The sequence below is a fragment of the Hirundo rustica genome, chromosome W (genome assembly GCF_015227805.2).
Source record: "Hirundo rustica isolate bHirRus1 chromosome W, bHirRus1.pri.v3, whole genome shotgun sequence".
In the NCBI taxonomy this organism is placed as follows: Eukaryota; Metazoa; Chordata; class Aves; order Passeriformes; family Hirundinidae; genus Hirundo; species Hirundo rustica.
Genome location: NC_053487.1, coordinates 3,605,057 through 3,617,505, shown reverse-complemented (window position 1 = coordinate 3,617,505; position 12,449 = coordinate 3,605,057). Strand labels below are relative to the sequence as shown.

The 12,449-nt window shown below is 45.8% G+C and overlaps 1 protein-coding gene across 1 annotated transcript in view; it reads right to left on the bottom strand.

Annotated features, from left to right (window-relative positions):
* The window catches only part of LOC120764894 (kinesin-like protein KIF2A), a 237,047-nt gene that overhangs the window by 157,393 nt on the left and 67,205 nt on the right, over positions 1 to 12,449 (bottom strand). The window contains exon 7 of the mRNA XM_058423934.1: positions 9,611 to 9,706. Coding sequence (XP_058279917.1) covers positions 9,611 to 9,706 — 96 coding nt within the window. The remainder of the gene's footprint in view (positions 1 to 9,610; positions 9,707 to 12,449) is intronic.

The following is a 12,449-nucleotide window of genomic DNA, read 5'->3' as shown; positions in this document are numbered from 1 at the left end:
GATTTTTAGGAAAGTTAAGATAATAAATTGCTTGTGGGAAATTAGGGACAGGCAGTCGGAAGATATCGCGCTGTACGGGCAGACAGAACCCCTCCGTCAATACTTAGTTGGTTAGTGTCCTTGATAAGGTAAGCAACACCTAACTTGTAACGTAAGCAGACAGATGTGATGTAGCAAACAGAGGTTTTATAACTCCATGTAACCAGTTAATAAACACCATTAGCCGTCCACCACACTGGTGTCTGTGAGCTGGTGGTCCGAGCAGCCTGGGTGTGGCTGCCGTGTCGTTCCTGGAACCAGGTCGCTATGCCTCAGCGGAGGGAACAAGTGGTGCCGAAGCCCCGGGAGTTGCCCGGGAGAACGGGAGTCATCTGGACGGGTGAACGACGGCTGAACGACGGCCAAGCGGCAGGGCCAGCTCGGCGGGAGGGACGCCTCCGGACCCACGCAGAGGATGGAAGCCCTCGTGAAGGTCGTTTCTCAGATTCATAAGCAGTGGGGAATTGATTGTAAAGCAAAAGATTTTACCCTGGCAGTGACGAGGCTTTTGCAACTTAGTATTATTGATAGACCGGTGGATATCCTCCACCCAGATGTTTGGGATCAATGTACTAAGGCTCTTGCCGAAGACACAATGTCTTCCGGCTCAGGGAAAAATCTTAAGGCATGGGGAAGGGTCGTGGAAGCATTGCAGAACGCTTTGCAGGAACAGGAGACTTCGAAAGCTGCCCGAAATTGTTTAAAGGTTTCCCCCCAATTGGGTATCGCGGCAGCGACGCAAACTTTCTCAGAGGGAACTGTTGTTGAGAATTTTCAGAGTGTAAAAGAATGTAGTCTGAAGGTTAGTGATAATGTTCAGAGTGTTGATGGGGTCGGTTCTGCCGAGTGCAGAGGCTCAGAGGAGCAAGAGCTCGCTTCAAAGTCTCCAAGCTCAAGGTCACTCGCTGAGGGGATAAAACAGATGCAGTCATTTTACAACAGTCTAGCTGAAGAAGCTAGGAATGCTGGAAAAGCGGGGAAGGGACCTCCACCTTATGCGCCTCAAGATAGCACTGAATCCGAGAGGGAAAGCAGGAGCTATACTACAGAAAACAAAGAAGGTCATTTAGATAGTGGGCTCGTTGCCAACGAAAACAAAGAGAGCTTGTTTGCTAACGCGGGGGCGCGTGAGCAGAAAAAAGAAGGAGAGCGCAAAGAGAGAACTGAAGCTAATCTTTGCCAAAAAGCACGTTTTTCTAAGGCGAGAAGCTCCCACAGCAGGAGGCGGGGGGAGCGCAGGTGCAAGGGGCAGCTCAGCCCCGAGAGAAAGGGGCGGAGGCCCAGGGGGAAGGAGTGGCCCAGCCCTGAGGGAAAGGGGCGGGGGCCAAGAGGGAAAGGGCGGCCCAGCCCTGAGGGAAAGGGGTGGGGTCGGAGCCCGACCAAAAGTCTCTGGAGCCCGGAAGCAGCCAGTCAGTCGACTTCTGGCTCTGATTCGGACTTCAGCTGGGACTGGGACAGCCAGTCCTCTGCTGCCGGCTCTGGCTTCAGCTCCGACAAAGAAGAAGTAACAGTATATAAAATCAGTAACAACAATGTTTCTACTTGGGTTGAGGGGAAGTCAGAAAAAGAACGAACTCCTCTCACAGACTGGAAGAAGATAAAAATGGCATGCTTTAAGTGCAGCCAGGCATTTAAATTGGGCGAACGTGCAAATTATCAGACTCCTACCTTCAGTACCCCAATCAATTAGACCCTATCAGATTCTCACAGTATGCACACACAGGAGAGAGGCCACACTTGGCACCTCCTCCTCATTCAGTCCTTTAGCCATTTACCAAAAACCTAAGTCAGCTCCTTACAATCTGTTTCTTAGTGTGTTAAATGCTACCTTTTTGTCATTGAACCAATCCAATCCAAACTTTACAAAATCATGCTGGTTATGTTATAATGCAGAACCTCCTTTTTATGAGGGTGTCGCCCTTGATGCTCCTTTCGAATATTCTGCAGCAAACAATCCACACAACTGTAAGTGGGACACCCCCCGGAGGGAAATTACCCTGAGTCAAGTCACAGGCCGAGGCAAATGCCTTGGCAGTGTAACCGTAGCAAAGCAGATGGGAAATATCTGTACTGAGTTCATCCAACCTAGTCAAAAGACTGACAAGTGGGCAGTTCCGTTCCTATCAGGAATGTGGGTCTGTCAACAAATCGGAATAACCCCCTGTGTGTACCTTAGCAAATTCAATAACCTTGCTGACTTTTGTGTCCAAGTTCTGATTGTTCCTAGAGTCCTGTATCACCAAGAAGAAGAAATGTATCGCTTTTTAGAAGAAACCATCCTGCTCCGCAAAAGAGAAGTAATAACAGGTATAACCATTGCAATGCTCCTTGGCCTAGGAGCCACTGGCACAGCCACAGGTGTTTCAGCTCTCGTGACCCAACATCAAAGACTTTCTCAGCTGCAAATGACAATTGACGAAGACTTACTGAGAATTGAAAAATCCATCTCCTCTCTGGAAAGATCTATCTCCTCGCTTTCAGAAGTCGTGCTGCAAAACAGGCGAGGACTGGACCTCTTGCTCATGCAGCAAGGAGGCCTGTGTGCCGCCTTGAGAGAAGAATGCTGTTTTTATGCAGACCACACCGGAGTCGTGCGAGACTCCATGGCCGAACTGAGGGAAAGACTGGCCCAGAGAAAGAGAGAGAGAGAGGCCCAACAAGGATGGTTCGAGTCATGGTTCAATCAGTCCCCATGGCTAGCCACCCTTGTTCCCACCTTAATAGGCCCTCTCACCATGATACTCCTGACATTGATTTTTGGGCCTTGCATTTTGAACAAGTTAGTGTCGTTTGTTAGAAGACGTTTAGAGAAAGTCGACATCCTATTTGTCGAACGCATGCAATTACCATGAAGTGCGCTTGTTACTAACATTTTATACCACTTTTGTATCCTATTATACTAACTTTAACAGCTTTTGCATTTTTATGACATTTATACTTTTATAACATTTATACTTTTATACTTTTTTACTTAGTCATGGGAGGGGGGGGAAATGTGGGAGATTAGGGACAGGCGGTCGGAAGATATCACGCTGTACGGGCAGACAGAACCCCTCCGTCAATACTTAGTTGGTTAGTGTCCTTGATAAGGTAAGCAACACCTAACTTGTAACGTAAGCAGACGGATGTGATGTAGCAAACAGAGGTTTTATAACTCCATGTAACCAGTTAATAAACGCCATTAGCCGTCCACCACACTGGTGTCTGTGAGCTGGTGGTCCGAGCAGCCTGGGTGTGGCTGCCGTGTCGTTCCTGGAACCAGGTCGCTACGCCTCAGTGGAGGTAACAATTGCTGAACTAGCTGAAGTAGATAGGTAAGCTTTGTTCACAGTTAACAGAAGCCGGATCTTAGATAAGCTATCCCGGATTCAGTAACTCATTGCTTGTCAGCTTTATGTTTATGTAGCTGTGCATGTAATGAAAAACAAAATGCGGTAAATAGGACATAAGATAGCTGCAGATTTCCTGCTTAAAGAACCCATTCAACACAGGAAACTATAAGTTCTACCAAGGATTCATTTGTCATGAATGCATTGAAAAGGTAGAAAGGTTAGGACGAGGAAGACTCATCTTACTTCCTCATTTTGGGTGACCCCTCCCCAGAATAGACCCCCGACTCATTTTAGGAGACAAAGTACACATGCTTAATAGCCTTTTTGCCAATTAGCATACAAAGCGAGGAATGGGAGGTGACAGGGATATGAATATGTATTTGTATTTTGGATATTCAACACTTTTGTAAATAAAAGGCTTTGTAATTACCTGTGAATTTTGCAGCGTGTGATATGTAATATATAGTTAATTCGTGTTCAGTCTTGTGATATGTAATATAAAGTTAATTCGCGTTCGGTCTGAATTAAACTTTGTAAAATATAAAATGTACTTAGGGTTTGAAAGTGGAATGTGAGAGGGGGACACGAGGGTTGAGAAACAGGGAAGGTTTCTGCCGGGAAGCCATCAGAGCACTTGTTCACTAAGTGAATAGAAGAGATGACCAGATAATACGTGTCGTCCCGTCCCCCCCCGTCCCCCCCGGAGATGAATCTGCTAATGACGCAGCGATCAACACCAGATAGGTATCTTATCTGCTCCAGCCGAGTTTTACATCTCTAAACACCACTCCGGAGTAAACAATCAAGACATTGTTCTACCACAGGAACCTATTCAACTGACCGGAGACATGGACATGAATACCTGATGAAGCAAAAAAGGGACACGAGTAACACGGTAGCTCTCCACTCTCAGCAAAAGACTGTATAAAAGCCAGAAGCTTAGGACACACTTTGTGAACAGGGTAGATTCGGAGCCATCAGAGTCCGTTTCTGCGTTCACCCAGTGCCGAAACCCGGGGTTCGATGCTGTTCCTTTTAATTGTGGCTGTTAGAGACTGAATTTAAGTCTCAAAATAAAATTCTATATTTTGATTCACAAAATTGGGCTTGATCATTTATTACACAACGCGTATTAGGGAAATATCCCACGTGCTGCCCGGCTGTAATAAACATACACTTTCTAACTTTAAACTGTTAGAGAGTTTTGTCTGTCACAGTTGGGTATCGATACTAGATCAATACCTGTTATATGGGTATATGATAATTCGTGCAAATAAAATTGTCATATTTTTTTTATGTACTGTTAAAATATAGTCTTATAAGTTTTAAAACCCACAAGCCAGAGACTGCAACATAATATCAAAACCACCTGGACAAAGGAGGGAGGACTTAATTTACAATAAATTAAGTGTGGCCAGCTCAGAGATGGATCACCCATCAAGTTGATCCGAGGAATGCCCGGGCGATGAATATGTGATAAATATCCGGGGATTGAGTTAACCAGGGCCATCAGAGAGATACATCTCAATGCCGGATTCCGGGAACACGATCACGGGTGCTTATCATTCTTCGGACATGTTTTGTTCAACTTGCCACAGAGAAAGAACTCCTCATGAATACGTGCAGTCCGAAACAGAAGAAAAGGGACTCAGTCTTGGGCGAAAAAACCATATAAAAATCGCTCAGACAGGACAGTCGGGGTGGAGCACAGGAGACCCTCTGCTGCAGCGGTCAAACCTGTGTCTCACCCAGCGCCAACACCTGGGCTCGGCACTGACTTTTTTTCTTTTTTTGATGTTTTTTTGTTGTTGTTGTTGTTGTTGCTCTCTAAAATTCTATTTGGACCTTTTTAAAATAAATTTCTTTAAATTAATAAATTGGAGCGTTTTTCATTTATAACAATACCCTTATTTCTTTAATAAGTGTGATATATGTCCTAAAGTCAATTCGTGTTAAAAAGATGTAAGATGTAATTCAACCCCTATAAATATAAGTTTTGTTTCTAATCCAGTATACCAAGAGTTAACTAAGACGAAAGCTGCACAGAGAGGGGTGCAGGAATTTCTTATGCCAGAAAAGACACAGGAGGGACACAAGAAAACTATGATAGGAATTACCCAAAAAAGGGACATGGGGATACCTCTGCTGGGAATCATTAAAGGAAGAACAAAGACAACGGAAAAGGGAGATGGAAGCCCGGAGAACCAGATGATTACATCAGATCGATATCTCATCCGTCTCCTCCTGAAATTAACATCTCCACACCACACCTGGACACAACGATTAGAGGCATTATCTTCTCGAGCAACTCTATTCAGAACCCCAGAACTGGAACATGAATGTCTAATGAGGCTGATTTAGAAGGAGGAACCTCGGAGTCCCGAGTTTCTCTTAGCGATCCAGTGTATAAAAAGAGACTGCTCCAAGCCAGAAATGTGAACTTGGGGGGTGACATACTAGCTAAGTGTGTTGCCGCGTTCACCCAGCGCCGATCCTGGGCTCAACGCTGTCCTTTTAATTGTGGCTGTCCGAGACTGTCATTTTGTCTCTCAATAAAATTCCAAAATTTTGATTTATCGAATTTGGTGGATCATATTTATTACAATAAGTCAAAGCAACTAACTACATAGTTATTTATAACACCCCCAAAGAGCAAAACAGGAGACCTGGCTACTTGAGCCATGGAGAAAGTTTAGGCACTCAATGAAATTTTTGCCTTGGTCTTAACTGCCAAGTGCTCCAGTCACAGTGCCCTACTCACATAATCCAAAGGCAGGGACAGAGAAAATGAAATCCCACCCACAATAGAAGATCAGGTTTGAGACCATCTAAAGAACCTGAAGGTGCACAGTTCCCTGGGACCTGATGAGATACATCCACAGGTCCTGAGGGAACTGGCTGAGGAAGTGGTGCTGCAGGTTAGGATTTTTCCTTTTTATTTCTTTCTGTTAGGTAATTTTCTCCCATTTGTTGCTAAGAGATAATAACTACCAATACTTAAGAGAACAAAAGATGTGGCTGGGAGGAGGAGGAAGAGAAGGGTGCAGCTGGCTACTCTCTTACCTGAGGGGTTTTCTCTTGGGAAGGGCAGAAATACCCCGAGATTTTGGCCAGGGGATGAGGGGCTGGGCTCGGCTGCTCTTGCTCTCCTGCTTACTGTGGGTGAGCCTTTGCTCATAAGAGCAGCCGTTGCACTGAGACCTTATTAACACCTGATCTGACTGGAAAGGACCCTCACAATCTACTCAGGTGCCTGAGGGAAAAACCCGGGACCCCGAGCCCCTCCCCCTCTGCAGGAGCCTCTCCCAGCTGCATTTGGGAGCCCGGCTGCCACTGTCGAGCTCCACCGTTTTTTCTGCCATTGCTCCAGATTCTTTGCTAGACTGTAACCAGCACACTGTGTCTGCTGGGACACCCCACAGCTCCTGCTAAAGCTGCAGACTTTTTGTTACATTTTGCTTGCCACTCCAGGGTCTGCTCATCCCTGCTGTTCCAGCTTGCTGCTTCCGAGGATCCTGCTTCAGCACATTTTGCTATCCAGAGGGGCACCGGAACCGACTGCCCCCCCCCCCCATGAGTTTGTAAAGTGTTATAGATGGGTAATATGATGACTGACTCTTGCAATTAAGGGATGAATATTGTGTGTATGTTAAGAGAGGTTTTGTCGATGTATGGTTATGTTATTGTAGTTTGTTGTTTGGACACCCTCTGTTCTCCCCAGAGTCCCCTTTTCCCCCCCCGGATTGTTGCCATTGGACAGCCTTGGTTGTCAGGGACATGTGGAAGGAGGGCTTGTACATGTGCCCCTTGTATGGGGCAGTTGGGAATGGGGAAAGCTTGTTGCTGGGGGGGCTTGACATGACAACACCTCACCTCCAATCAAGTTGAAGGAAGGTCCCCACCAATGGACGGGAAAGAAGAGTTGACTGGCAGACTTTGGGAGGGGCCAGGGTTGGCTGATGCAACACCAAGGATATAAAAGGCAGAGCAGCCATTTTGTGGATGAGCCTCTGGCAGTTGACCATGCTCCCAGCACTGTCCCTTTTTCCTTATTCAGTCCTTTGTTGTGTTTGTTGAGGTTTAATAAACCTTTGAAATTTTAAAGTGAGTGGTCGTTCCTCACATAAAGGAAGCCCTTTTCCATCTCTTCTGCTGCCTGTGCCCACCATTACCAGGTGAGACAGAGGCAGCTGAGCTCACGCCAGAGTGCCCCTTGCAGCCACAGGGGAATCATTGCACCTGCCCTGCCCAGTCAGGAGCTAACAGTGCCCCTGCCAGCTGTGACCATAACTACACCAAAGGGGAAAGTGCTTGACAGCCAAGAGAAGGCTGTTTCTGGGTTTCTGGTTTTGTTTGTTGTTGCTGCCATAGTTGTTGTTTGTTTGCCCTGTTGTACATATACATACTAGTAAAGAACTGTTATTCCTTTTCCCATATCTTTGCCTGAAAGCTCCTTAAATTCAAAGTGATAATAATTCAGAGGGAAAGGGGTCATATTTTCCATTCCAAGGGAGGTTCCTGCCTTCTTTGGCAGATACCTGTCTTTAAAACCAAGACAAGTGGCTAAGCCACTATCCATCATATTTGAGAAATCATGGCAGTCTGGTGAAGTTCCCATGACTGGAAAAGGGGAAACATAACCCCATTGTTCAAAAAGGGAAATAAGGAAGACCAGGGAACTACAGACCAGTGTCACCTCAGTGCTCTGCCAAGGCAGGGTCACCCAAAGCAAGTTACACAGGAACATGTCCAGATAGGTTTTGAATGTTTCCAGAGAGGGAGACTCCATTCCCTCCCTGGGCAGCCTGTTCCAGTGCTCTGCCATCCTCACTGTAAAAAAGTTCTTCATGATAAGGTGAAACTTCTGCCTTTTATCTTATGGCCATTGCTTCTCATCACGTCACTGGGGACCACTGAAAAGTGTCTGGCACCTTTCTCTTGACACTTGCCTTTGAGATATTTATATGCATTAATGAGATCCCCACTCAGTGTTCTCTAGAATAAACAGCCCCAGCTCCCACAGTGTCTCCCCATAAGAGAGATGCTCCAGTTCCCTCATCATCTTTGTGGCCTTCTGCTGGACCCTGTGCCTGACAAACTTGGTGGCCTTTTACAATAGGGTTACAACATTGGTGGATAAGGGAAGAGTGACTGTCATCATCTACCTGGACTAGTGTAAAGCATTTGACATTATCCTGCACAAGTCTCTAAACTGGAGAGACATGGATTTGACAGATGGATCACTTGGTGAATAAGGTCAGTTGCACTCAGAGTTACAGTCAATGGCTCAATGTCCAAGTGGAGACCAGTGATGAGTCATGTTCCTCAGGGGTTGGTATTGGGACCAGTGCTGTTTAACATCTTTGTTGGTGACATGGACAATGGGATTGAGTGTACCCTCAGTAATTTTGCTGACAACAGCAAGCTGTGTGGTGTGGTTGACATTGCTGGAGGGAAGGAATACCATCCAGAGGGACCGGGACAGGCTTCAGAGTTGGGTCCATGTGAAGTTCATGAAGTCCAACAAGGCTAAGTGCAAGGTCCTGCACCTGGGTTAGGGCAATCCCAAACATGGATACTGGCTGGGCAATGAGTAGATTGAGAGCAGGCCTGCCAAGAAGGACTTGGAGGTATTGATGGATGAGAAACTGAATATGAACTGGCAATGTGCTCACAGCCCAGAAAGTGAATCACATTCTAGATTGCATCAAAATCAGTGTGACCAGCAGGTCGAGAGAGGTCATTCTCCCCTTCTACTCTCCTCTTGTCAGGCCCCACCTAGGGTACTGCATCCAGCTCTGGGGCTTTCAGGATAAGGACGTGGACCTGTTGAAGTGAGTCCAGAGGAGGCCATGAAGATGATCAGGGGTTGGAGCACCTTTGCTATGGAGACAGGCTGGGAGAGATGACAGTGTTCAGCCTGGAGAAGAGATGGCTCTGGGGAAACCTTACAGCAGCCTTCCAGTACCTAAAGAGGGCCCACAGGAAAGATGGGGAGGGACACTTTAGCAGGGAGTATAGTGATGAGGGGGAATGGTTTTAAACTAAAATAGGAGAGATTTATATAAGATGTTAGGAAGAAATTTTTTACTGTGAGGGTGGTGAGACACAGATTGCCCAGAGAGCTTGTGGATGCTCCCATTGGGGAAGTGTTCAAGACCAGGTACATACATCAAAAAAATTGGAGACTAAGCAAAATTCAGAAGGATAAAAAATTTCCACATCACTTGGGTACTTACAGGATCTGCAGTTGTCAGTGGTCTATAATCCAAACTTCCCCTGAAATCTCTTATCATACACATAATTTCATAATTTGGGTTTGTAGCATCAACATCCTAGGGAAATAAGCAACAGAAATTCTAATATAAAAATTTCAGTAACTTCTAAATTTATTTGTAAAAAAAATATGCATTAACTGAAATGTTATTTTTCTTCAAAACACCATAAATGTCTCAACTGCAAGTTTAATGCCTTTTTCTATTCTGATGTAGGTAATTTCCTGGTCATAAAGCAAAACAATTATATACTTTTTTTTAAATTTTTTTGGTTGGCATGTATTAGAAAATACTTTTGAATTGAGGAGTCATTAAAATTCTACTCAACAAAGAAATGACTACTGCTTTTTGCCAGAATCTTCACATTAAAGAAACACAGCTGAACAATTGCACAACAGATAACATATAGAGTCAATGCTTCCCAATCTGAGATAAATTGCTCCAACAGACAAATGGATACACTCTATTGTACAGGTACAAAATGCTGCAGAGTACAGTGCAGGTGCCCCAGCCACTCTAAACACAATCCTGCTGCATCCAAGTTCATTAAAGGAGGTTGATCCTACTTGCTGGTCCTGAGTTAGCTCCCACAGTTACTTGGATGCATTGTTCTAAAACTCCTAGACCCCCCCCAAAAAAGCAGAATTAATCCAAATGATACACAGAAGGCTACATTCAGGCACACAAGATCTCCTGTCCCTAAACCTGGAACAATGAGTATCTGAGTAAATGGACATATAAGAGGCCATGCACAGAGCTCTTCTAAACCTTGCAAAGCCTGAGTTACTGAGCTTACTATGGGCTGTGCTGGTTTACTGTAGAATCACTCAAATGTTCTTCCTTGTGGAGGCCCTTGAGCCTCTAAGGGAAACTTCTAGGGGTTTGCCCTGAAAGAATCTATCATTGGCTCTGAGAATGCCTCATAGCTTAGGGTAAGCAAAAAAGCTTCCTCCAGGGTGCTCTGCAGCATTATGTTAATCTATGTCAGTTTTGCTTTTCCCTTTGGCCTGTGGGCCTTGTCCACCTCTATCGTTCATACATGTCCCTGGTTCTCAAGGTTTCTCCTTTCCCTGTTTCCCCATTGGTTGTGGTTTCACTGATGGTCTGCCCTTATGTCTCCTATAGGTCATTGTCCTTTGTCCTGCCCTGTGTTCAGACCATTGGCTCCTGACTCCCATACTTAACCCTGGACATTCCTTTGATCTGGGTGTTGTAGTGCATTAATTGGGTTTATATTGTATTTTATTTTTATATTGGGTTTTGTAATGGTTTCTTCTGTACCACCCTGTTCCCTTGGAAAATGTATCACAAGGTTTGTCCCTGCTCTCAGGCCCTGCACTGGAATGTAATCCAACTCTGTTCCATTCCCACCTTATCCCTGATTGGGTAGTGGCTTGTCCCTGCCTCTAGCCCCTTCTCCCTGGATAAAAGCCAGGGGACCGCCTGGGGAACTCTCTCTTGCTCCGGGACCAGGATGGGGACAGGGACCAGACTGAGCTCTGGACTCTGCGGGGGCAGGACCCCAGAATAAAGCTGTAATTTCCCCCCCCCAAACTATGAGCAGACTCTCCTTTTGCCATCGACGGACGCCTGCTCTCTCTAAAGAAAAAGGTTTGCCTCCCTGGGATCTTTTGGGACCCTGAAGGAAAATTCCATCTGGCGTGGTTTCTCTCTCAAGCTAGCCGAGGCTAAAATGGAGCACCGGCTCCGAGGGAGAGAGAGAGCCGCTACAGGTGGACCCCAATGTGGGGCCCAAAGCCACAAGGGGCTTCTAGAAGGCTTGAAGAACCACGTGTGGAGCACGTGGCTGAGGAACCTCACTCAGGCACATGAGTCCCAAAACGTGGCTTGGTGTTCGCTGTGGAGTCTCTGAAACACCGGACTCCACAGAGAAAGGCTGTGGTTTTCCTTTGGACTTAACCCATTGGAATGCTGCAAAGAAGCCCCCGAACGGCAGGCTGCTCCCAGAGAAGGCGACCATGTGTTCGTGGACAGCCAACCCAGGGAACCGAGACTGGAAGCCCTTTCTGCACCAAAAGAGTCAGTTTCAGGCAAAGGGGAGTGACTGGGAAAGAAATTTTTCGTCTGCATGCTGGATTTTTGGTGAGTATTACCAATTCAGGATCTTAGGAAAAATCTTTCAGAGGCATTGTACCTCAGGGAGGGTTTTTTTTCCTTTGGGGGAGGGTTTTTACCTTCAGAGCAAACCTTCAGGGTGCTTTAATAGCAAATTTGGTTTAGGCTGTGCAGCCCAGGGGATGGAAAAGGTAACAGTTTCTCCTCGTTTTTTTTTTTCTCCAGCGAGGTTTTTTTGCTTTCGGTTTCCCAGTCAGTTAAAGGTGACACAGAAACTTAAAATCTGAGCCAAAAATGGGTGCTAGGCTGTCTGTGTTTCAAAAAAGAGTCTATTACCAAATTTTAAGTGCCTTGGATGATGGGGGGACCCATTGTTCAAAGAAACAGTTGAAAAAATTAATTCAGTGGTTGTTTTCTCATTTTCCACATATATCATTAGAGCAAAAAAGCTTCCTGGAATTTTGGGAGGCTGTTGCAAATAAATTGGCTGAATCAGGCTCCCCTAAGGATAAAGAAACTGCAAATTTTGCTCTTTGGAGCTTGCAAATTTGATTTGCATAGCAAAAGCAAAATGAAAAGAAAAAAAACAGTTCTTTGTGGATTTTCCCCAGTTTCTCCCTCTCCTGGCCCCAAAATCCGTTCCCCAAGCTTGGGTATTCCGAGGAAAGCAGCCCACCAGACAAGGCAGGGAAGCTGCAGCTCCCCTGGCTTTCCCCGAATTCCTGAG